Source organism: Cannabis sativa, chromosome 3, assembly GCF_029168945.1.
Source record: "Cannabis sativa cultivar Pink pepper isolate KNU-18-1 chromosome 3, ASM2916894v1, whole genome shotgun sequence".
Lineage (NCBI taxonomy): Eukaryota > Viridiplantae > Streptophyta > Magnoliopsida > Rosales > Cannabaceae > Cannabis > Cannabis sativa.
This window is the reverse complement of record NC_083603.1, coordinates 6,941,699-6,968,764: the sequence shown is the minus strand read 5'-3', so window position 1 is coordinate 6,968,764 and position 27,066 is coordinate 6,941,699. Positions and strand designations below refer to the sequence as shown.

The 27,066-nt window shown below is 29.5% G+C and overlaps 3 protein-coding genes across 3 annotated transcripts; 1 reads left to right on the top strand and 2 right to left on the bottom strand.

The window, feature by feature from the left end:
- Nucleotides 1-1,435: 1,435 nt before the first annotated feature.
- On the bottom strand, nucleotides 1,436-3,527 carry LOC115713701 (uncharacterized). Its single transcript, XM_030642181.2, has 5 exons — nucleotides 3,434-3,527; nucleotides 3,111-3,352; nucleotides 2,718-3,032; nucleotides 2,553-2,642; nucleotides 1,436-2,470 (listed from the first exon to the last, which is right to left on the bottom strand). The coding sequence occupies exons 1-5, from the start codon at nucleotides 3,525-3,527 to the stop codon at nucleotides 1,583-1,585; spliced, it is 1,629 nt and encodes a 542-aa protein (XP_030498041.2). The 3' UTR covers nucleotides 1,436-1,582.
- Nucleotides 3,528-3,685: 158 nt separating this feature from the next.
- On the bottom strand, nucleotides 3,686-7,202 carry LOC133035876 (uncharacterized). Its single transcript, XM_061112314.1, has 3 exons — nucleotides 4,729-7,202; nucleotides 4,545-4,635; nucleotides 3,686-4,459 (listed from the first exon to the last, which is right to left on the bottom strand). Exons 1-3 carry the CDS (start codon nucleotides 7,200-7,202, stop codon nucleotides 3,686-3,688), a joined length of 3,339 nt encoding a protein of 1,112 aa, XP_060968297.1.
- A 12,401-nt stretch (nucleotides 7,203-19,603) lies between these two features.
- On the top strand, nucleotides 19,604-21,982 carry LOC115709911 (remorin 4.1). Its single transcript, XM_030638167.2, has 2 exons — nucleotides 19,604-20,606; nucleotides 21,468-21,982. The coding sequence occupies exons 1-2, from the start codon at nucleotides 19,902-19,904 to the stop codon at nucleotides 21,657-21,659; spliced, it is 897 nt and encodes a 298-aa protein (XP_030494027.2). The 5' UTR covers nucleotides 19,604-19,901; the 3' UTR covers nucleotides 21,660-21,982.
- Nucleotides 21,983-27,066: the final 5,084 nt, after the last annotated feature.

The following is a 27,066-nucleotide window of genomic DNA, read 5'->3' as shown; positions in this document are numbered from 1 at the left end:
GTTTTTCATGATTTATTTATTTGATGTCGATTTCACTGCCCTTGCTCCATCTCGCTGGAATTAATAGGTATTTTCTGGGTGTTCTCGTGTTGTTGTGATGGTTATGTCTGTGAGTGTGGAAGATGGAGGCTATAAATACATTTCTTCTTCGTTCTCTTTGGCTATTTTTGTGGTTTTTTTCTTTTGGTTCTCCTATAAATATATTTGACGAGCTCACTCACAAGAGAGTTTTGAGGTGTGTGTTTCTTTTATATTTTTCTAAGTAGTTATATTTGCTTCATTTGTTTTTGTGTTGTTTCAGTGTTGTTTTAGTAGTTTTTTTTTTATAATTTTCTAGGAATAGACTTGCAAATATAGTTGATTTTGCATCTGGTGTTGAGGTTGTGCAGCAGATTGTTTGTTTTTTTTAATCATTTTTTTCTTTTGTTTTGTTTGATTGTTTTAGTGTTGTTTTACCGTTGTTTTGCCATGATTATTTATTGACGTCGATTTTACTGCTTTTGTTTATTCTTGTCGGAATTAATGGTTATTTTCCGGTGTCCTGGTGTTGTTGTGGTGGTTATGTCTGTGATTGTCAAAGATGGAGGCCTCATACTTTTGTTTTGTTGTTGACAGTATAAAAGAAAAAAAAAAAAAGGGAGGACAGTATAAATGTTAATTCTGCCGTGTGGCAGTAAAATTGAAAACAATTACCCCAAATGCAGTATTTTTGTAAAATGCCCTATATTTTTATCTTTATTGTTGGTAGATACGAATTTATTTTGTTGCACACTATAAAAAATTATTATTTTTAATAATAATTTTTTAATCACAATAGTATAATTTTTTTATAACTAAATGAGACTTTTAGTCACAACAAAATATTATTTGTGATTAAAATATAATATTTAATTACAAGTTGTGACTAATTTAATTTTAATCACAACAAGTATTGTCACTAAAAATATATTTAGTCAGAACAAATTATATTTAGTCCTATCACTACAAGAAAAATGAGCATTACTGAGGACAAATTTCGTTGGTAAAAACCCATGTTTTCGTCAGTATTGCGCATTAATGAGGACATTTCGTTGGTAAAAAGTCGTTGGGAATACTTCGTTGGGAAAAACGATTATTAACAACGACTTTTTAAGTCGTTGGGAATAAAAATTAATCCCAACGACAATGTCTTTGGGAATAATATTTGTTTTGTTTTTTTTTTTAATTCTGAGTGCATCAACAACGACATTGTCGTTATTGATAATAATATCAATAACGACAATGTCGTTATTGAAGATCTTCTACGAAAAAAAAATAAAAAATTATATTAAATTATTTGTAATTAATTATTTATATATATTATTATATTAAAATTATTAATTTTAATTTTAATTTTAATTTTAATTATTTAATTAATTAATATATAAAATTATTGAATTAATTAAGATATAAAATCAACAAAAAGAAAATATTTAAAGTCACTAATATTACAATAAGAGTAAGTCATAAACATTATAGTACTGCCGACCTAAATATAAATTAGTGTTCATAAAATATTAACAAACATATTAGACCGATAGTTCGTAAAATTAAAATAGATATTCTAAAAGAAGTTTGTAGTAGCATCGTCCTCATCACTAGCATCTCGAGGAACATCCGACCCAGGAACATCCGGCATCTGTGGGTAGTATGGCGGCATTTGCGAGCTGGTCATCATGTGAGATGTCTGCTGCCCATGTAGTGTCGGCATCATTTGAGATGTCTGCTGCCCTTGTTGTGTCGGCATCATCTGAGAAGTCTGTTGTCCTAGATGTGTCGGCATCATTTGAGATGTCTGCTCCCATGGTTGTGTCGGCATCGTCTGCGATGTGTTCTGGTATTGCTGCCCTTGTGTCGACATCTGAACATTTTGCGGCATCTGTGACATCCGAGGCTCTGACACATGAGACGTCTGAGGCGACTGAGTCATCATATTCAACAATATTTGCGAATTGTTTGGCGACTGAAACACAAACTGCAAGTATGACTGGTACATTTGACTGTGAAATTGCTCAGGACTTAACATTCCAGGCGAAGGAACAAGAGGTTGTTGTAGCAGAGGCTGTTGTAGCAGTTGCTGAAACGAAGTAGGAGTCTGATGCGGCTGCTGAAAACCCATTGGGTTAAAACCCATTTGAGAGCGAGACGGTTGAGGACGTATGGGTTGGGTTGGAGCTGCATCATTCATCTCAACATCCATTGGTTCCCGACGTTCACGTGACATTTGTTGAGTCAACGTCTGTATTTGTTTCTGTAACTCAACAACTGTTTCCCGTAAGTCCGGTTGATCAGCAGTTGCAGGTTGTGAGCGTCGTCCTGATGATTGGCCTTTCAACTTGCGACCCACTCCTCGTTGATGGCCACGCCTCTCTCCAAGTGTTTTCCGAAGAATCTCAAGTTCTGAAACTTGTGAAGATTCAGGGGCACTATTTCGAGTTGTCAACATCTCTTCCTATAATACAAAATAAGTTAGAAATCAAGCAAAATTACAATTATTTGAAAATATTTAAAAGTTATTATTTTATATATCTTACATATTTATTTTTGGCAGCCTCATTGATGAAGGTGTTGGTGTCTTTCTTAGTATGACATTCTTTCCAAGTCTCAATGTAACCCTTTCCTTGCTGATAAATATAACTTGTTAGAAAATTATATATAAAGTAAACTTTGTAAAATAGAAATTTAATATATTAACTTACTTTTTGACGAAGAATCTCAGCCATAGTTACGAGCCATTTTGTTGTTGAAGAGAATTTCATCTTCTGTCGATTGATAGAGTTTTGCTTCGACCGTTGAATGAAATCAGGAGTTGTGAACAATTCACATATTAGTCGCCATTGGTCTTCATTAAGTTCATTGGGAGGGTTCTTCACTGCATTTTCAAAGTCTTCTGGGTTTTTGTAATATTCTCTGAAGTGTTGCAATCTAATATTCTTTCGTGTTTTGTACTTCTCGGCCATCTCAGCTATCGAAATAGCTACTAACTTTGGATGACTGTCCAACTGGTAATAATGCTGCATATGACAAAAATAAATTAAAATAACATGGTAATAATCACATTTATTAGTGTAGATAAATTAATAATTATTTACCCGAAGCTTGGTTAAGATGAGGTGTTCGTACTGCTCTGGGACATTTGCCCAACTTGGATGATGTCCAGGCACATGCAGTGCAACCTCTCGCCCTACCAATCGAGGAAAAGCTTTACTCTCCAAGCCTACTATTTTGTTCGAGACACTGTCAACTTCTAATGGCAACGGGCCAGTAGAGTTTTTTCTTCTCTCTTCTAACTTTACTAATACATTCCTCCCACGACCTTTTCTCGAGTCACCACCTATGTTGCCATCAAAAATGTATATGTGTGAATAGTTGAATTAAAAAATTAAACACTTAGATAGAAAAATAACAAAAATACCTGAAGCCTCGCACGCAGTCGGTACCCTAGTAGGATCTAATGGGTCATCCCCGCCACCATCTCCACCATGATAGTTAGCAACATCTGCTGACATTTTATGCTAAAAATAGAATAATAAAATCATATGAGTCCTTACTTAAGAGAATACGAACAACTCATTAACTCTTAAATTTGTTCTTTTACAATAATTTGTTGAGACAAAAGGATTAAAAAAATATAACTACTCATCAATACAAACAGTACTAAAATCTATTATTCACAATCATCATCACTAATGAAATGCAAATTTGTTGCAGGCACTTCTTCAATTTCATCTTCAAGATGATCAATAAGCAAATCATCCTCCAGGTCTTCTGCAATTTCTTCATCTTCATCATCCCTACTATCATCAACATTTGCAACTATCTCAGAACTTTGAGGGACATCCACAATTGTTGGAGAATCATTAGTTCGTTGGACATTCAACTCCCCCAAATCCACTGATAGTGTAAAATTTGATGAGTTTGTGTCATGTACAACATCAACATCATCTGTCTCATTAGAAGCATCCAAAATATTTTCCCAAACTTGGCGGTGATGGACATTATGAACAACTCTCCAATTACGACCTCTAACTAGATCATCCACAAAGAAAACTTGCTTAGCTTGACTGGCAAGAATGTACGGATCATCTTTGTACCATACACCACTAACATTTATGCTAGTGATATTATTTTCGATAATGATTTTTTTCTTTCTCGGATCTGTGTTGAACCACTTACACCGAAATAATACAACTGAATATGCTCCACTAAAGGACAAATGCAATATTTCTTGAAGTTCCCCAAAATAGTCAAAACCTTCTGTCCCTGCAACGGACACCCCACTATTTTGAGTATTACGGTCTTTATCTCGACTGTGTACAACAAATCGAACTCCATTCACTATACATGCCGGATATGAATACACAACGAGATCAGAGCCAGCTGCTAAAGCTAGCAATTCATCACTGTGTTCTAAAGACCCGAGCTTATACAAATCAAAAATCTGAAAAAGCACGCATAACAATCAAGATTTGAGAGAGTTGATAATTTAGATTAAGTAAATAGTACGAAAAGGAATACGTGCACACCTTCTTATGAAACCACGAAGGAAATTCTTTTTTGTGTAAAAGATTATGGTTGGCATTCGGGTCCCTTTGTGCGATTATTTCAAGGTGCTCTCTATTAAAAGAAAAAAAAATTATTACAAATTTAGCTAGATAGAATAATATAAATTATTCATTAAGCATTATGTAATAATTTTGATTAACTTACGTCATATAAGGGTCGATCTCGCTAGAATTCTGCAATATGTACCACTCAGCTCTTTTGCGAGTCTTTTCATCGAGAGTTGTTATTGTTTGCTTACCGAGTGGACGACATTGAGATTTATACACTGTTAAATAGCGAGATACACTAGGAGCATCTTCATTGCGCTCAGGACAGTTGAATTTTGTATGCACACCTTTGAAGTACATGGAACAAAATGTCAAAGCCTCATCTATAACGTATCCTTCAGCAATAGATCCTTCCGGCCTTGCTTTGTTCCTAACATAATTTTTCAACTTTTTCATATACCTCTCAAAAGGGTACATCCACCTCATAAAAACTGGCCCGCCCAATATGGCTTCCTCGGGTAAATGGATCACCAAATGTATCATGATATCAAAAAACGCTGGAGGATAAATTCTCTCCATTTTGCACAAAATGTGAATAAGGTCTCCCTGGGCCTTCTCCATGTCTTTTACGTTCAATGTCCTTGAACATAAAATTCTGAAAAAATTGCACAATTCTATAATGGTGCTTGATACTTCCTTCGACAAAAACTTGCCAATACAAACTGGAAGTAACCTTTGCATTATAACATGACAATCATGGGATTTCAATCCAACAATATTGTCATTAGTTACTTTCTTCTTCAAGTTCGAACAAAATCCATCTGGCAATTTAACGTCCTTCAAAAATTTACAAAACAATTGCTTATCATTAGCAGTTAACACATAAGGGGCATGTGGTTTTAGCAATCTTTTACGAGCATCTTCGAAAATCCATAAGGATTGACGAATTCTCATATTTTTCAAATCTTGTCTTGCATTAGTGGTGTCTTTAGACTTGTCATTATCCAAAAGAGTGCCAAGGATACTATCACAAACATTCTTCTCAACATGCATAACATCGATGTTGTGTTTCAACTCATTTGCACTCCAATACTCAAGTTCATAAAAAATACTTTTTTTCCTCCAGTTATTTTCAGTGTCGCCTCTTTTTCGTTTCCCCGGAGCACGTTCAGATAGAGCATTCACTTGTTCTAATATTTCAGAACAAGTAAATCGTCTTGGCGGAGGTCTCTTCTCAACATTTCCATCAAATTCACGGTCTTTTCTCATACGATGATTGGATGGCAAGAAACGTCTATGACCAACATAAGATGTCTTACCAATCACTCGAATAGAAGTAGTATCCTCGTTGCAAGTAGGACAGGCTTTATATCCCTGTCCACTCCATCCGGACAAGCTACTACGGGCAGGAAAATCATTAATTGTCCAAAGAAGAGCTGCGCGCATGTTGAACATTGAGTTGGTTGTAGCATCTCTTGTTTCAACACCCTGAGTCCACAATGCGTTCAGCTCGTCCACCAATGGCCTTAAAAAGACATCCATGTCCTTACCGGGTGACTTCGGTCCGGGAATAAGGAGACTCAACATGAAATTGTTATCCTTCATACACATCCAAGGTGGCAAATTGTAATTCACCAACACTACAGGCCACATACTATACGAGAGGCTCATGTTGCCAAAAGGATTAAATCCATCAGCAGCTAAGCCTAGGCGAACATTCCGAGGATCTCTTGCAAAATCAGGATGTCTGGAGTCAAAGTCTTTCCACGCGGCAGAATCAACAGGATGACGCATAACACCATTTTCTCTCACACGACCAGTACGATGCCATACCATCTCTTTGGATGTATGTCTTGAACTGTATAATCTTTTCAATCGAGGAGTCAGCGGAAAGTAGCGCATCACTTTATGCGCTACTTTTTTTCCGCTTGTCTCCTCATTAATCCATCTACTGGTCCCGCACACCGGGCAAAAATCTTTCGAGGCATGCTCATTGTGAAACAAACAACAATTGTTCACGCACACGTGGATTGATTCGTACCCTAATCCTAATTTTCCTAATTTCTTCTTCGCCTCATAGTGTGTTGCAGGAATTTTATTCTCCTTCGGAAATGCAAACTTCAACAACTTCAACAATTCATCAAAGATATAATTTGGTATTTTTCCCAAATTTTTCAAGTGCATCAACTTTGCTATAAAGTTGAGGGAGGATATCCAATCGCAACCAGGATACAACTGTGCCTCAATCTCCTCAAACATGTCATCATAATACTGACCCCTCTGCATTTCATCATCACCAGCTCTTTCGTCGTCATCTATAGGAGGGAAGAAATCTTCAATTACACCAGCCATCTCATCCGCATCGACATTGATGTTAGCCTCGACAGGTTCATCTGGCTCTCCATGGTAAATCCACCTCTCATAGCTGCTCTCGAAACCCTTTGTAAAGATGTGTGCCTCCACAGTATTCAAAGGATGCAATCTAGTATTCTTGCATTTAACACAAGGACAGAAAATTCTTCCGTCACAATCCTTGTGTTTAGACGCAAGTTCCATAAAGACTTGGAGACCTTCCCAGTAAGCTGGATCCTTACGATTTCTCATGGTCACCCAAGTCTTATCGATTGCCATCTACCAAAAAATTTAAGTTGACTACATTATAATCAAATTGACTACTATCACACGAATTTGGTAATTTTGATTGTGTAGTTGAACTAAGGATAATCTTATGTCATTTTATGAAAAAATTTTTAACTTTTATTTTAATCTATACTTACATTAAATATTATAGTATTTATCAAATTATTTGTTAATTTTTTTTATTACAAGGATTTATTAATTATAAAATTTATCACTTATTCAATTATTAATTATTTATATTCAACTAATTAAAGTTATTTAAGATAACTTGGTACTAGTTTTATAAAAAATTATTAACTTATTATAAATTATTAAAATAACAAAATTTTTATTATCTCAACAATTTACCGAAATTCTTTTATTTAAAAATATTTTTAACTAATAAAATATTATATTTTTTTATTAATATAAATATTTATTAAATTTTTTTATTGTAAGAATTTATTCAATATTAAATTCATTACTTTTTCAATTATTAATTATCTATTCTCAACTAATAAAAGTTATTTATTGATTCAAAAAAAAAATAAAAGTTATTTATTAAATATTTAATTATTTATTATTATTTTTTAAACAAAATACAAATTTCATTTCTAAACTTTTACTTATTAATGAAATTTTTATTGTGTTAGGTGTTAGTTGTAAAGGAAAAGATAGGAAAGACGTTGAAGGGTATGTGGAAGTTCCCTACTGGAACTGCTGACGAGGTATACAATATTTTTTTACTTTAATTATAAAAAAAAAGCTGATTTTTTTTAATTAATTATACTCTACACATTATTATTACTTGATCAAAAGGCTAATATATGTAAATATATATATTATTGCTTACTTGTATATAAATATATATATATATAATAATCTTATTTTGTTTATTAATTTATATACTTTATGGTTGTGTAAATTCAGATTGACACGGAGTTTGTGGAAATACTTTCTTTCAAGTATGGATGGGGTTTTGCCTTAATTTCATTTTATAACTACTTTTATCTATGTATATTATATATATAGTGCAGTTCTTATATTATATATTTCTAGTCTATAACAAGAAATATGAATTCATTTACGACAGGCAAAGCCATAAGGCATTGTTTGGGAAGTCAGAAATTTTCTTTGTGTGCATACTACGACCCAAATCACAAAAATAGTGATTTTCATGGATTTTCACAATCACAAATCAAACACAACAGCCCACCCACTCTTTTTCTCTATTTTCACCCTTCATTTCTATATGATTCAAACAATGAATCTGAACTTTTTCTAAAAATCTATATTAAAAAGAAATAAAAATCAGATTATATTTTACAGATATATTAAAAAGAAATAAAATTACAATAACTTAAAACAATACATACATTGTCAAAAACACATAAATATATCTCAAATACATATATATTTAAACATATATCTAAAATAAATACAAACACTTAAACAAAAAAATTTATTTAAACATATAAATACTTTCCCAACAACAAATTTATATCAGATTATAAAAACATATAAAACAATATATGCATAATCAAAATGAGGGTATACCTCAAAAATTGCCGCTGTGGTATGCTGATGAAGCTTCAGGCGGAGGAGAGACCGGTGTGGGCTGAGCTGACGCGCGACGCTTCAGGGCGGTGGGACGTAACTTCAGGCGGTGCTGGAAAAATAGCAACAACTCAGATTCATTGTTTGAATCATATAGAAATGAAAAAAAAAAAATATAAAACCACTTATATAAAAACTAAAACGAAAAAAAAAAAAAACAAAAGATGAACAGAGCAGTTAAAAGGTACACAAAATCAAAATATAAAACCACTTATATAAAAATCAAGCTACCCAAAAATTTGCTGCAGCTGCAAATTTTTGACTTCAAGCCCTAAAGTCAGTATAAAAATATAAAACCACTTATATAAAAATCAAGCTACCCAAAACTTTGAATGTAGATACCCACTTTTTAAAAAAAAATAATACAAAAAAGTCAGTATAAGAATATAGAAACGCACAACAACAAAAAAAAAGAAACAAAACGGAATTCAACAGATAAACGATAACACTGGGAATGTGCATTCAGCTTAACATTTGATCAAACACCTAATCTGGAAACTTCACATGCATGAACCGAGAAACAGATATGCAAAAAAAAGCAACTCCAATACAATAAGGAGACCGATGTGGTTCAAAGCTTTTAATCATTTTTGATCCAAAGCACACAATACAAAACCCTAATCATGGAAAAGCTTGCGAACACTGGTCCTAGAATCGCATAAGACGAAAACCTGGAAGAAAATATAATCCAACTGCGATAACAAAAGAAGAAATGAAAAAAGGAATAGGAGAATCACCAGGGCATTGATGAGCTTTCCATTTTTACCACGCTCTGGTCACTACAACTTTAGGGCTTGAAGTCAAAACAGAAGACGAAGAAGAAGCAGGTTGAATAGTGGAAGATTAAGGCCGGCGTTACCAAGAGAGAGGGCTGAGAGATGGTTGCTGCAGCTGCTGTGAGACCAACGCCGGCGAGATATGAGAGGAAATGGACTGATATTTGGGGAGAGAGGCGAGATGAGGCGGTGATGAAATGAGGGTTTCTGCTTAATTTTTTTTTTTATACAGAAATGTCCCCAACGACATGCCCCAACGACTATGTCGTTGGTGGCAGACTGACACTGCAACGTGTCAGTCTGCCCCCAACGACATAGTCGTTGGGGCATGTCGTTGGGGACAATTTTGGGGGGAAAATTGCCGCCCAAATTAACGGCTCCTTTTCAAAAACCTCCCCCACATTCCCAACGACAATGTCGTTATTGAATATTTTTTCAATAACGACATTGTCGTTATTGAAAATATTTTAATTATTTTTTTTTAAAAAAAAAAAAAATTGAAAAGCTTTCCCAACGACATTCAAATGTCGTTATTGATACCTTCATTTTTAATGAGGACTTTTAGGCGTTGGTAATAGTGGCGTTGGTATTGACCATAATTCTTGTAGTGTATATATTTATTATTATTATTATTATTATTATTATTATTATTATTGTTGTTGGTTAATGAATAAGTGCCTAACTAGTCTAGGATTGAGATTGTTATGTTAATGCAAGATGCTATATACCTTAGTTCTACCTACCATGCATGTTAAAAATTAGAATATTGTTATTAGGTATTAGTGTATTAGGTGATTAATACTATACTAATGTAACGCATTGTGAGTGATTAGTGATTTTTTATATTATTCATTAAATTAAAATACATGTAGGACTCAATATTAAATTATACCAATATATAACTGTATACCACCTTAAAGTGCTCTTAATTCAGCTTGCTTCTTTTCGTGTTCGCTTTCGGGGTTCTCTCAAATCTCTAGTTAAGGATTTATTTGATTTAGTAATGTGTAACTTTAATTTCTACTATAATAGTTAAGTTTATTATGTAATACTGTTATGGCCTTTGCCAGAGTTTATCATTTTTATTCGTGTTTTGAGCTTTTGGTTCTTTGTAATCAGTGTGGTTAACTGTTTGTTCGATCATTTTCTTATAGAATTTGTGTAACTTGGCTACTATTTGAGTGTTTGGATTTCGTTCTCCTTTTAACCTTAATGAAATTTTTTTCTTTTAAAAGAAAAAATAAATAAATAATACAATATGCTCTTGAACAAGAAATAAAAACAATAATAATGTTATTTATATAATAATTAAACATTGTGACCACCACTATAGTTGATGATGATGGATAACAATTAACATTTATCAATAGGTCATTCTCACTCAAAACCCAATATCCAATTAAGATTGGCTACACAACTGTATCCCAAAGCTTTTGGTTTTCTTAATCTTAATTAGTGGACACTTGTCACATACCACTTTGGCTCTAATACTTCCATTACATCACAATTATCACATATCCACGTGTTCATTTCTAATTGGTTACATCCCAAAATCTTTTATATAATCTAACTAAATTAATCAAATTATTATCGTAATTAATTAAGCTTTCGATGGTATGTCATGTTAAAAGAGAAAGATATTATTAAACGAGATTAGTCTTTTAATACATATTATTATTATTATCACGTGAGACGTGAGCATCTTGAAAACCTTGGATAAGAATCTATCAATGGACCGTACACGTGGCACCATATAAATGTTACGTCAGCAGTTGCATGGAGGGAACATACGTAGGTTCTTCCATGGATTCCACTGAGCCTGTTGATTTGTGCCACGTGTCATGGACAACAGGATGTTCTACTGTGCGACGCGTGTGTTTAGTGAGATTAATAATTATTTACATCAATATTACCTAACCTTGGTGGGCTCTATCTTCGCATAATGCTTTTCTTCGGCCGACACCCTTTTAAATTAACAATTTATTCCTCAGAAAAAGAAAAAAAAAAATAAGAATTAGATTAACAAGTCTAATTTCTTGTTATTTAGCAAAAAAAGTCTAATTTTTTGTTATATATATATTTTTATATAAAAAATATGTATATTTAATATCTATTAGTTTAACAAAATATTTTTTTAAAAAATATTAATATCTTCTATTAAATTTAATTGTATTAATATGGTATAAATATATAAATATTAATATTATTTATTTTAAAATAATTCAATTTATACTAATTTTAAAATAATTTAAAGGTGAATTACCTCATATATATATTTTCAAATTAACGGTTTCAGTTTCTAAAGTGGTTGCAGCGCTAGTTGCAATAGAAGTTTCTATACGATTTTCCGTAAAAATGCAAAAAAAAAAAACAACTGTTTTAAAGTGTAAAAATAAAAAAACCCTAATTTAAATATATATAAATATTAATATATTATTTGTAATATTATTATTTTTTATTGTTATTTTAATATTAGAAGTATGTTCAATATATAATATTAATAAATATTGTTTAATATATAATATTAATATATTTATTTTAATGATTTAATAAGTGTTTTTTTTTTTAATTTATAAAATTTTAAAAATACATATTACAAAAATAAAAATTAAAAATATAACTAAGTATACGTATATGCACGTAACGCAATAATCTAATATAAATAAATAAACCAACTTTCATTTCATACCTCTTTATTTATTTTTTAATTGTTTCACTTTTGTTTTGTATGACTCTTCATACGTTTTTTTTAAGATTCCATTTAAGCCTAAAGTAAACTGTTATATAATTCCAAGGGTCAATATTTTTTTCAAGATTAGGTTTAAGTTTATGTTCTTTTGTTTTTTTATATTGACATAAAAGTGTGATTTGAATTTGACACCTTATAGAGCACTCACAAGGTAAAACATCTCTATTTTACATCTTTCATTTTTTTTTTTTATCTATTTTATCAATTTAATTTTTTAAATATATATATCATATATTAACTTCTTTATTCAATTTTTTTACATCTTTTAAATATGAAATTTATAATACATAAATTAATAAAATATTATATATTTATAAACATATTTTAAAGTCAACAAAAAATATATTAAATAAATATGAAAAACATTTAGCTACTACACTATTCATTGTTGAGTTACATATAAAAATAGAATAGTAAATATATAAAGTGAATAAAATAGAATAAAATATTAGAAAAGAAACAATTTTTATTTTATTATTTTATTTAATTTTATTTTAAAGTATTGAAATATCATTCTTATTCTAGTTATGGTTGCACTCATTTTAACCAAACAATACTTAATGGAGCATTTGTTATATAAATTTGAGTTGGAAAAAGTAAAATTAGAATAGACTTAGCGGAAATATGAAATCCATTTGTTTAAGATGATTAACATTACTACAGACTTACATGGAAACATAAACCCTTGTCATTCAGATTTAATTTAAATTTTACATTCTCATTAATTCTCATCAAATCTAAATTTCATACTAAACGTCCCATTAGAATTATTTTACATACTCTGATGGGACACGAGTGCTCCAATGTCGTACTGCTAATCAAAAAATTTACATTTTTTTATGATATTTTTTGCTTTTTTTTTTAATATAAAATAAAATGAAAAAAATAAAAATTATTTTGAAAATTTTAAGAATGGCTCATGAGTTTCTTTTTATTTTAGAATATTGGTGAGCGAGCACTAGGATAAATCATATTTATTTATTATTGTTAGAGATATGATTTTAATTTGTAATGATATTTTGTTTTTAATTACTTTTGCTGGCATCTATTAATGGCATTGCTCAATTCCATAGCTAAGTTAACTTTGATGACAAATGTGTTCATAAGATTTGGTATGTATCTTGGATATCTTGATTGTATTGCTACTATTGTAATTGAAGTTTTTAATGATCGACAAAGCTTTTCTAAATTAAGAAAAAAAGAACCATGTAATTAGTTGTTAATAGTGACAACATATGTTTCCAATTTATATTAAGGGGTGATATTAATTGATGTGTAATTTAATGTTGAATATCAAATCTAGTATTTTGCTTTTCAAACTATAGGCAATTTTTCAAATTTTTAAGTAACGTCATTTCCAAATTCTAAACCACAGCGTTTCACATGTTACATTCTTTGCTATATTCCACCACCTTTCACAACAAAAATAAGGAAATATTACCTGAAATTTCACTTAATCAATCCTTTTATACAAAATTAATATATTTAAGGCTTATTTATATGTATTATATATGTTAATATATCTCATGACAAATGGATAATAAAAAAGAGAGACTGATCCAAAAACACATTCAATATATATATAGTACAAGTTCATTAATTTTATATATTAAATCCAAGTAGCTAGTGACTATATATAGACTATAGTTATTACGAGGACTACATGACCCCATCCAATCCATATATCCATATATAGATTGAAAATCGCCCAAAATATTACAAAGATGATTACATATATAATCCAACACCTAAATATGTTCTCTTTATCAGATTTTAAAATAAAATTATACAATCACAAGTTCATAACAACTCATCTATATATGGATTTACACCATTTTAGGAAATGGAAGCTCAATTTAAGTGAGATTCAGTTTTCTTGAAATTATGTGCATAAATAATTATACAACTCAATTAATTAATTATAATTTTACTAAATAAATACCATAAATAAAAATCAGTCCTACATTAAAACCTAACGATGTACATTTTCTTTATTGAAATACGGCTTTACCGGATTCGGCCATAATGGGATAGATATTCTCATCTAAATGGAGAATAGACGGGAACGAAAATTATTTTTTGTCTTCAAATATTAAAGTAAAGGAGAACAGACTACTCTCTACTCCAATAAGGATCCGTTTAATATTTTATTTATCGTTTTGATAGTATTTTATATTTTATTTATATGTTATCTTTGTAATTTTTTTTTTAAAAAAATAAATTATTGAATTATAGTTAGTATATTAAATAATAAATAATGTAAATATTTTAATTTTTATATCATTTAATATTTTTAAATATTTAAATTTTTAATATAAATTTTATTTGGATATTAAGAGATCTTCCACTGCGTATTCGTTCTAGTAAGAGACTCTCCATCTTATTCTCGATGAGATATATATAAGAATAAAGTGAGGACGAAGAATAAAATTCTTAAGAAGATTAATATAAACGTGAGAAAGACTCTCTGCCAATTCTTCGTTCAGTGTGCATCCTTACTCAAAACTTGTCTTCATATATGTCTATTCTATATAAAGTGTGCCTATATAACTGAATTCTTGGTTTATGAGAATTTCATGGGTGACTTTTTATTTTTATTTAATAAAACAATAAAATATTATTTATATATAATAAAATAATAATAAAACAAATCTCATTAATATTTGAACTGATATTTTCTTTTTATAAAACACGAGGGCAAAAATAAAGTTAAAAAGAAAACAACCGATTTGATACGGAGAGTGAAGCTTCTGTAGTCAAGGCGAAGAATCGCTTTGGGTTATATGCATTATTAATTTCTACGCTTACGTAGTGCCCCAATTAGAAATATAAAACAATTAAGTTTATCATTAATATAGCTGGTTCGTTACGTACATAATTAATTAACGGTTAATTAATCATAATATTCAAAAGAAAACAGGTCAGGACCATCATTATTATTATAACCTTCTTTATAATCATAATATATTAGATGGAAGGAATATGTAGTTTATTCATCAATCGCATAAAAAATAGGGCAGGAATATTTCTGCCAAGATTCACTTCCCCTTATCCTCAAATCAGGTCGGATTTTAGTCACAGTAGAATTTATTGGAAGTTTCTTTAGCTCTTCACAACCACTTACATCAATTGATTTGAGACATGGAAAGGACAGGGATTTTGGGTAGATATTCTTTAATTTCAGCAAGTTGTACAATTTTAGAGATTCAAGTTTAAGAAAAGGTTTACAACATGATTTCACCTCCTCTGGAACATCCACTAGACACGATACCCATGAAGATGCACCACATGTATCAACTAAAAGGACCTCATATAAACTTAATTTGCAATAAATGAAAACTCAAAATCTTTTGAGAACATAAGAATAACAGAAATATGAAAGGCGCACTGAATTCATGTACGAATATTCCTCTGGTGTGCAATAAAAAAAGGCAAGATATGGAAAGCCTGTAATGATCCCTCATAATAGGAGGAAACACATTCAAATAAATGTTAGATGTTTTGAGCAGTAAACATACAAAGTACACTAATTAATCGCCTAAATCAATTGGACCACCAAAGCTCGAGCTTTCTCTATTCTACACCACCACACGAAGCCGTTCCTCAGCCTCCACCGTCACCTCCAAACAGAAATATTCTTGGACAGTGAACTCAAGAATAGAAATCGAAGAAATCCAAAAGAAGACAACCAGATATCAGCACCAAACTATGATTTCATTCCGTTTAGCGAGACCTGCATACACCTAAAGAATTCAGCAAACCTAGGCATTTACAATTTGATTTTCATAAATATATATTCCTCATTGACTAACTATTTAATATTTCAATTTATTAGATATTTTGGCTATTGCTCTCAAAATGAATCCACCAAAAGAATCAACACTCCCTATGGACCACATACAATTCAAGAGATATATTTAATTGATGAAAGGTAAACTATACATTTAATCTACCACTATAAATATACCATTGTGTTCATTTTTATTGCGATATATTAAATACTATTTAACAATATTTATGCTAATACATTTTTTTATTTCTTTACAAAGTTGTAGCTTCAAACCAGTATGTTTGACGATGTGGGGGCATAAAGTCCATGATGAATACTTACAAATAGCAGAAGTAATCGAAGACAGACCCATAATATTGGGATCAAAACTAATTGTTCAAACCAAGAGAGGTTATTGCATTAATTAAACTACTTATATTTAAAAGCAAAAATTTAAAAATTCAATTAACACATACATTTTGATTTAGGGCTGTCTATATCGTCACGCGACACGAGTACCTTCAAAATCAATCCTCAACTCCCCGAGGCAGAAGCACTGAAGGAATGGTAATACTCATAAAATCAAATACACATATTATTATAGCTACACATTTTACAAAAAAAAATTAAATTTTTGTATACTATATTTATAATAATTGTAATACTTACTCTATTTTAAGGGCGGAGAGTAACGAAACAGAAATTAAAAACGCAATAGCAAACTGCTTGACATATGAATCTTCTCCAAAATCGTTTGTTGGATTACACGAAATAGTCACTAACATCCAAATTTCAGAGTTGATGAAAAATCTGCAACTGAATGAGGTAAAAACTACTACAATATTTACTTTATAAAACTTTTGTTGCAATATCTTACTATTATTAACACCATTTGATTTGGATGTAGAAAAAATATTTTTGGATTGAGGCGGCAATAAAAATAACTGATAGTCTCCAGAATTTTTATTACATGTCATGTGACGCATGTCATAAAAAAATTGATTTATACAATCGCGATGAAAAAATCCTACGTACAAGCCAACATGCGGGCAAGAAGGATTTCCTACACCACGGTATATTACAAAAAACTTATGATATTATTGAAATTAAGTTAAAATTAAAAAATATACTAACAATCTTAATATGCATTTTACAGTGCTATAGCATATGTTGAACTTGATAACAATACAAAAAGCCTATTTGCTGTCATGTTCGCTAATATTGTGGAAAAAATATTTTTGTGTACTGCTGCCAAACTAATGAAATATACTGCAGAGGTGTAGTTTTTAAAAAATAAAATAGTTTTACATGCCTTTCATAAGTTGATTTTTTAATTAAATAAATTATGCACACCATGTCTAATCATCTTAAATGAAAATACATCAATGTTCGTAGGAACACTGCCGCTTTGTCGACACTACCATATTCAATTTATCAAAGAAAAAATGGATAATCCAGATATATGCGGACCTAGCTAGAATAAAAAGTACAAAATACAAAAATTACACCATTGTCTCTATCGAAGAAAATAAAAATTGAAATCCACCAATGACTATCATTAGTTTTCTTATCTACAATTTTTAGACTAATGCTATCTTCAATTATCAACAATTTAGAGATTCATTTTTAATTTTACACCCATTTAAGTAATGTTTCTTTAAGTATTGGAACATCAATTTTTAGTTTATTTTTGGATTAACTTAAAAACATATTTAAATCATTAAGCTTTCTTAAACACTAATATATTGCATTCGGAGTTCACTTTTAATTGACAACATTATAAACTATAATATTTAGATACACACAATAATAATTTCACCTAATAACTAATAATATTTCTTCTTTAATTTTTAATCGCATCACTTTCAAATAACATAAAAAAAACCTAACATAAAATTTAGTATACGTGTGAGCTTTTTGCTAGTATATATATATATATGGAACACTTCTTAATGGGTAATACCCATTGATGGGAACTAAAAAAAAATTAATAAGGTAATAATCCAATAACCTTTTATGGAAAGTTTCTAAAAATTATTTTTTTTTAAAAAAAAAATTATATTTATTTTTTATAAAATTGAAAATAATAATTACAACTAATAATTTGAAGAAAAAAAAATTATAAATTATTTTTAAAAATTAATTAAAATTACTACTTTATTATTTTATGAAATTATGAGTTTATTAATAATTTATTATTGTAAAACTAAAAATCATTTACATGTATACTAATGTGTTTTTTTTATTAGAAGAATAGGAGCTTGATTGTGGAATCCAATTGTCTTAATATTATTTATATTCTTAAAAATAAAATGCTACAATACTTCTTAGTTCTTACTTAGGCTAAAATATTATTACCATCCAAATGATTTTTTTGATATTACCATGAATCATTCTCCTAGAATAACTAATGAGGTGTTGTTCATTATTTATATTTTTAGGATTGGAAGATGATAATCTTGTCTAGGGGTCAAATATAATTTTTTGTGCTGAAATTCTTGTGTTGGCAATTGCCATTATTCAATAATGTTTATGATACTTTTTTCTTCCTTCATTTTCTTTTTGTTAAAATTTTCTTCATTGGTTTTGTTCTTATAGATTTGGTAAGCTCAAGTATTTTAAAAAAAAATAAAAACATATAAATAATTGTTAATTATTATAAAATTAAAGATTTTAGGTTTAAAAAAAAATCTTATACATTTTATGTGCATTACAGTTTAAATCTTAAAATTATTATTTTTTTATTTTCAATAATACAATTTAGAATTCTAGTATGAAGAAATTTTTTAAAAAGATAAATATACATTTTTTTTTCTTTTTAATCTTTAAAATGATAAAAAAAAATAGTTTGTTAATTTTTTAGTTGTGTTTTATTTTTTAAATAACAATTCCATTTATAAATTTTTTATTTCTATTAATAGTTTTATCTATTTTAGGAATATAGAGAATAACAAAATAGGAAATATTAATTTTTTAATATTTAATTAATGATTATAAATATCAACCATTAGATATTTGATCCAATGGTCAAAAATAAAATACCCATACATGGGTAATACCCATTAAGAGCATACCCATATATATATACGTACAATAATCTTAGGTCCACTTATTATTATCATGAGTACAAGTAACAAATTAATACAGAACATATCTATATATATTATAGGTACATATACATGAAATTTATATAGTAATATTAACATCGATTATGACAGGTTTCAACATCTATACACACAAATTTTTGAGAAAAATGAAAATTACACCGACAAATTATGTCATTATATATCTACAATTTTTTACCATTATTAGCTATAATAGCTATATAGTAATAGCAACATTTCTCTATTTATACAACATTTAATATATGTGAGTAATTACTAATTATCAAAGATATAATAAGACAATATATGATTATGAAAGTGGGCCAAGTAAAGAAAATGACTAAAAGTTTGAGGACTTGATCATAATAAGAAATAAAAAAACCCTATTAAAGCTCCTACATCTTGTTTAACAAAAATAATTAATTAATTATTATTCTTAAGGCTTATAATAACTCACTTAATTTAGAGTGAAAGAAAAATTAAAACAACTAAAGCTTTCTTGAACTCTCTCTCTTTTTTTTTTTCAAAATAAAAAAAAAAAAATGTTTGTGGTTGATAATATTACACTACACTTCTCTTCACTCTAGTCAAAGTATAAACCCATATTATTATGCCTAATCTCTTTCCCCTTTTCTCTTGTTTTCCACACACTATTTTCCCGAGAAACAAACACCTTCACCATATAAATTCCATACTATGCTGACCAACAATATCGATCAAACAGCCAGCACAAGCACTAATAATAACCACAATCGAAGCGATGATCATGATGATCAAGAAGAAGAGTTTCGAGATATCCACGCGCTGACTCCACCTCACGCGCCGTTACCTCTACCGCCGGGAATTCGCGCCGCCGGTCGCCGAAGAGATCAGACTGCCGCCTGGGAGACGAGCAGTCACCGATCATCGTCGACTTCGTTGGGAAGCGAAATCGGAGCTCTGAGCGAGAATTTCACGAGTATGAGCCGAGAATTCAGCGCGCTGGTGTTAGCCGGCTCCACCATCGACGGGAGCCAAAACGACATCGATTTGGGGCAAACGACAGGAAACAATACGAATAACAACAACAATTTGGGGAGGATTGGAGAAGATGAGGAGGTGGAAACCAATCCCTTGGCGATCGTACCAGATAACTATAATAACAATAATCCGGTTTCGTCTCCGAATCGACGGCGGGATTTGGCGGCGCCGCCTAGCTCGGGCGAAATTAGCGGCGGAGACGATCGGGTTGTTACGTCGGTTGAGGTAGTGAAGAAGGAGGAAGTTGAGTCGAAAATTTCGGCTTGGCAAAACGCTAAAGTGGCTAAGATTAATAATCGGTTTAAGAGGGAAGATGCTGTTATTAATGGGTGGGAGAATGAACAAGTTCAAATGGCTACTTCTTGGATGAAAAAAGTTGAGGTATTTTATATATTTCTTACTTTTAATTAATTTCAGAAAAAACTTACTAATTAATCTTGTTTTATTTGCCATAATTGGTTGTTAATTTGAGTATAATTTGTTGTGATTATCTCCTATGCTTAATTAATTATGGGATTATAGCAATTCGTATAGAAACTATGAAGAAATCAAAAAAAAAAAATGTAAATGAGATAATCCTTTAATTATGTTAATTGTAAGATTATATATATATATATGTACGTGTGGTACTGATCTTCTGTCTTTGTAATGATTGTGATAATGATATTCACATCGAATTTAGGGAAATAGTATATGAAAAGTTGGGTTGTTTGTGTGTATAAATATATATATATATATATATATACACCATATTTACTATTTTGACACTGTACTAAAATGAAATGAGTTCATAAATAACTTGTAATTCGCCTCAAAAAGCTCATAAGTCAACAACAAAATATTGTAGCTATAAAAGAGTTGGGATAGTGATGATATATATTTTTGTTACGGTTGCATTTTGAAATTTGTACGTGCAAAAGTGAATAATGTTGGTTTAAATTTACTATATGTGATTTTTCATTATTACGTTTGTTGATTGGTAACATGTTTATATTTAGTTAGGTGTGAACTAGTTATTAAGCACTAAATATTACTTGATGAAAGCTCTTCTAATCTTATTTTAATGATTTATCCTCTTTATTGGTCAACTATCATTGATATATTGCTCCACTCAACAAACAATTGACACTAATTATATATTAATGTTTTTAGTTTTAGTAATGAATGCATGATCATCATCAACCAAATAAAATCAATAATTGATATTTTTTTCCTTAATTACTTTTTCTTTTGGGTGTGTAGAGGAAACTAGAGGAGAAAAGAGTAAGAGCCCTAGAAAAGATGCAAAATGATGTAGCGAAAGCTCGTAGAAAAGCAGAAGAAAGAAGAGCTTCGGCCGAGGCCAAAAGAGGTACCAAAGTGGCTAGGGTTCTTGAAATATCAAACTTGATGAGAGCCGTTGGAAGAGCACCAGTCAAACGCTCCTTCTTCTAGTACTATTAATTAATTATCGTTCTATTTTTATACCAATTAGAACCCCAAAAATATATATGAAAAATATAATATTTTGGGGACAAATAATTTTAGCTAGTACTAGTGCCCCATAAAGGGCACTTTCCCTTTTAAAAAAAGTGCCTTGTGATGGATCAGATTATAGAAAGAAATTTAAGTGTGAGTACTTTGTGTTGTGTAGTGAAATTATTGATGAGTGAGTGTTGTTGAATTGAGTAATTAATGATATCCTTTGTTAGTGTTTGAAATTTGGAATTGTACGTGTGCTGGAAATTTTGAAGGAATATATATTATAATTAGGTTAATGGTTTTAGTTTTAGTAATGACTGCATGATCATCAATCCAATTAAAGCAATAATATTTAGCTACTTTTGTATAGTTGTTATTAATTAGAATTAGGAGTGGTGGCTTAATTATGCATGTACGAGTAATTTTAAATTGAAGTTAGCGATTCTCTATAATATTTATTAAATTAAAATAAATGGATCTGATATTAAATTATAAAAATAGTAAAATTATATTTTATAAGAGTGCTTAAACACTGAGAGTGTCCTTTAATATTTCTCAATCTAAATTAAATTAATACAAATTAATTCTCAAATTAAATAAATAGAAGGGAAACCGTCTTCGCGTTCATATATTTGCAAAATAAATAAATAAATAAGTAAATAATAATCATTCATCAATGTATATACAATCAACTAAAGAAATACTAACTATAATAATTAAAGTTGCCATATGAAACAAATAAGAAAATTTGATTCACCAAAAGACTACATAAAATTCAGCCATCATTATTAATATTTTTTGTTTTTTTCGTTTGTGCAAAACATTCCATCCTGTTTGTTATAATTTTTTGCAAAAAAACATTATATATATATATATATATATATATATATATATATTCATGCTTTGAGTTATACACTGAGATTCTTTTCATGCTCTTACACGCACCTAACCAAGTTAGGGTTAGTTTAGTACAGTTATATTATAGGAAAAAGCAACCGTAGCTGTGTTGTGAAAAAATACAGTTATAACACAATTGTAGAAAAAAAGCTAAACTAGTGTTTGGTAAATTATAAATTTTAAAATAATGTTAAGATTCTATTATAATAATGAGAATGTTATAATTTAATTTATTAAAATTATAAATATATTAAAAATTATGTTATATACAATTTTTAATTATTTTTCCCATAATATAAATTTAGAAAAATTACCTCATATTCTAAATTTTAATTCTTTTTTTCAAATTTACGGTTATGATATTTCTAGTAGTTTCTCCAGTGGTTTGGGTTGCTGTGTGGATTTTGATTACGATTTAAGTTGCTGTATTAGTTACTATGGGGGTTTTTATGTAAAATTTCATAAAAATATATATATAAAAAAACAAACTGTTTTGAAGTGTAAAAATAAAATAAAAAAAAGACTCAAAAATTTATAAGCATTTGATAAAATAATTTATAATATTTTTAAATTATATATCTATAACTTGTAAAAAAAAAGTGTAGTTTATAGGAAATTTTCAGTTAATGTTGTTAGTTAATAATAAAAAAGGATATTGGTGACAAAACTACTTGAACTTTACATTTTTTAATACTTAATCACAAAAATTAAAATTTTGATGACAAAACTACCCTAACTCCATTTCGTTAGCTATTTACTCCTTCCGTCCAAAAGACTATGTTAGCTGCCATGGTGGATATACCACAGTGTACACATGATAATTTTTTAGTAGTTCACGTAATATTAATTATTATAAGATAATTTTAAATATTTAAAAATTTAGAAAATAAGAAAAAAAAAATAATTATAAAAAATATTCTTTCTTTTTTTTTTCCCCTTTTCTTTTCTTTTTATTACAAAATTAATTTTTTTTTCCCTTTTTTATCTTTTATAGAAATATTTTCAAAATTATTACAAAATATGAAAAGAAAAATACATTAAATATTAAAAATAAATAATAAATTAGGGTCTATTTTGTTTAGGCAAAAAAAGAAAAAGGAGAAGAAAAAAAAAAAGAAAGAACAAAAAAATAAAATAAAATATTTTTTTGTAATTTTAAAATATGTTTTATAATATTTTAATAATTAAAATTACGTGGACCACTAAAAATTTGATATGTGTACACTTGTGTATACTGTGACATGTCCAACATGGTACTTAAGATAATTTTTTGAATGGAATGGGTAAATAGCTAACAAAAAGGGAGTTTAGGTAATTTTGTCACCAAAATTTTAATTTTTGTAGTTATGTGTTAAAAAATATAAAGTTAAAGTAATTTTGTCGTCAATTTCCTTAATAAAAATAAAACATATAAATATGAAATACTTTTAAAAACAAAATTACAAATATAAAATTCAAATATTATTTATTTTAAATATTTTTTCCTTGAATATTCTTATTTTTTATAATATATAATAAATAATTGAATATATTTTTAGTAGAAAATAATTTATTAAATAATTTTTTAATCTGACTTTTAATCTCAAATGATTTATTTATTTTTTTTTGTTATAATTAATAGGGTAAAAATATTCCTATTATTAATGGAGAATATAAATTGAGATTCATGTTTGAATAATGATGCAAATTAAAGATTGAAAGATAGTGAAATAAAGAAAAAGCCACCAAGAACGGCTTTTGCTAATTTATTGGCAAGAATTGCGATGCACTTATTCCAATAATGAAAGCATTTTTATAGGTAAAAAATCCATAACAAAGACAAAATTTGAAGAAAAAAAAAGTTCATAAGTAATTTGTTTTTGTTTGTTATATTATTATTGTTATTATATGACAAAAATTTGGAGTGTGATTGATTCCCAACTATATTACCTATTCCTTAACCACAACTCAATTACTATAAGAAAAAAAATTCTATGTTAATCCAGCTAGAGAGGATATGGATTCTTCCCAACTAGATGTAACAATCTAGTGCACATTTTCCAAATATATAAAGATAGTACATTTATAGCTATTAATTCAAAATAATGTAATATATTTATAAATATTAATAAATTTATAGATGTTATTTTTTTTATTTTTTATTAATTATAATTAATATTTTTTTTAATTTCTTAATTTTAAAAAAATTCGCATATCTTATCTATTTTCTTTTCTAAATTATAATATTTTATAGTATCTTATCAGCATGAGTCTCTAATTAAGGTATAATAATGTTTGTTAGATCTGATTTTGAATTGTTTCAAAATCATAATATGCTAAATATATATGCATACATATATATACTTATCTGACTGAAATACATTTGAGCTAGTCATTTTATTTATTTATTTATTTATTTTGTAATGAATATTTATACAATATGTGTCTGTACTTATACATATATAGGGATATGATTTTGTCCCGTTATTATACTTTCACGGTGTGTAATCCGTGATGTACGGCAGCCGTTAGATAAGGGAGTTATTTGATCTGACAGCTGAAATTGATCTAGGGGTAATTAGGGTTAAAAAGTAAAAACGTACCCTGACACTCATTTAATATTGTACCCCGAGACCCATCTAATGTACCACGGAATACATTCCGTGAAAGTACATCTCGAGACAAAATCATATCCCTACATATATATATCTATATAGATGCCTGTTGTTGACCGAGGTTTTCGGCAACTATTAAAATATAATTATAATAATGAGCTGTAAGAAAGTGAGATGAAGATTTTTTACGTGGTTGGGGCGTTAATGAGCCTTAGTCCACGAGCCACTGCTATTAATGGATGTATTTAATACAGATTCTACACTTGAGAGAATGTTTTTCTCTTAAATACAGAGAATGTTCTTGGTGAGTTTTTTCTCTTCTTGCTCTTTTGCAACCAAGATTCTTGACCCCATTAAATGAGCTTAAAGGGGGTATTTATAGTGTTTTGGTGGGGTAATCCCTAGAATTGTTCTTACACATGTGTCTGTAAGTATCCATAAAGTTGGGCATTTCCGATGAATATACCATGGGTGATGCATGGTCAAATCCCTAGGTGCTGTAGGGTTTTTATGGAGAATGTCCTTTTTGTCTTGTGATTGACGTGACTCTTCGCAGAGTAGCCGTCGCTAGACTTAAATGATCATTACTGTAGCGCCGCTCGTTCGGGGGTTGTGCCGTCAGACTTTATTGCGTGTTACAGTCCCAACACGCTTCCTCCCATGCAGCATTAAATGCGACTTGATTTCTCGGGAGAGACCTGACACATCCCGGAGAGCCTTCATGCTATACTAGCTTCCTGGAGTACCTTGTACTCCGGGTGTCTCCTCCGGGACCCATGCTAATAGCGCTTCCTAGTGGCATAAAAAGACTTAGCAAATCTTTTCAAGTTATCTGATCCACGTGTCCCCTCTCGACTGGTCCACGTATTTTGGGCGAATTCTGGAGCAACACCTGTATATATATTATATATGTGTTGATTTGTTTATTATATCATACACTGTTTAATTTTGTTATCTTATTTTATATTTCAATATTTTACTTTTTATGTGTTATATTTTGTTGTACTTTTATTTTCTTTTCAAAATTTATGTATATTTCTAATAATTTACACTTTATATTGATATAGTTTTCTTTTCTTCAAGGCAAATCTTGCAAAACTCAAAGCTGCAAAGGTGTCGAATTATGCTCGGTTGACCTTATGGGTGGTGGTCTGTGTCCCAATCAGAGCTTCTATTACCCAAGTAGGGTCTTCTCTAAAAGTTCCCCATCCACCGTTCTCTTCTTGATTAAGAGGTCATGCAGGTTTCTTGGTCTTCCAGGTTGATCTTATACTCTGGTCGACCTAGGTCTTGTCGTTGTCTCCTGACCACGGGGTCGTGAAAGCAACTCTAGTGAGGCCTCCAGAATGAGCTATGGATCTTCTCAAGATGACCCGCTGTGGGAGTGTTCATTTGGAGCATTGTAGTTGCTACTTCCCTCAAAGTAGTTTTCAGCAGGATCACAAGTACGAAGAGAATCGAATTGGTCGCTTAGGATTAATTCCTCTCCATGTACTCGAGGGAAGTACTCGTACAGTTGGCCATTGGTGCCACAAGCAAAGTAACGATACAATTCTCCTCTATGTTAATCCAGCTAGAGAGGATATGGATTCTTCCCAACTAGATGTAACAATCTAGTGCACATTTTCCAAATATATAAAGATAGTACATTTATAGCTATTAATTCAAAATAATGTAATATATTTATAAATATTAATAAATTTATAGATGTTATTTTTTTTATTTATTATTAATTATAATTAATATTTTTTTTAATTTCTTAATTTTAAAAAAATTCGCATATCTTATCTATTTTCTTTTCTGAATTATAATATTTTATAGTATCTTATCAGCATGAGTCTCTAATTAAGGTATAATAATGTTTGTTAGATCTGATGTTTCAAAATCAT

Bases quoted from the DNA above. Each gene is read 5' to 3' on its own strand.
- LOC115713701 (XM_030642181.2), bottom strand. From the start codon at position 3,527: ATGTCAGCAGATGTTGCTAACTATCATGGTGGAGATGGTGGCGGGGAT. The intron at 3,353-3,433 runs GTATTTTTGTTA...ATGGCAACATAG, and splicing joins GACTGCGTGCGAGGCTTCAG to GTGGTGACTCGAGAAAAGGT. The intron at 2,471-2,552 runs GTAAGATATATA...TTTGTATTATAG, and splicing joins AGGCTGCCAAAAATAAATAT to GAAGAGATGTTGACAACTCG.
- LOC133035876 (XM_061112314.1), bottom strand. From the start codon at position 7,202: ATGGCAATCGATAAGACTTGGGTGACCATGAGAAATCGTAAGGATCCA. The intron at 4,636-4,728 runs GTAAGTTAATCA...TTCTTTTAATAG, and splicing joins GAGATCGACCCTTATATGAC to AGAGCACCTTGAAATAATCG. The intron at 4,460-4,544 runs GTGTGCACGTAT...GTGCTTTTTCAG, and splicing joins CTTCGTGGTTTCATAAGAAG to ATTTTTGATTTGTATAAGCT.
- LOC115709911 (XM_030638167.2), top strand. From the start codon at position 19,902: ATGCTGACCAACAATATCGATCAAACAGCCAGCACAAGCACTAATAAT. The intron at 20,607-21,467 runs GTATTTTATATA...TTGGGTGTGTAG, and splicing joins CTTGGATGAAAAAAGTTGAG to AGGAAACTAGAGGAGAAAAG.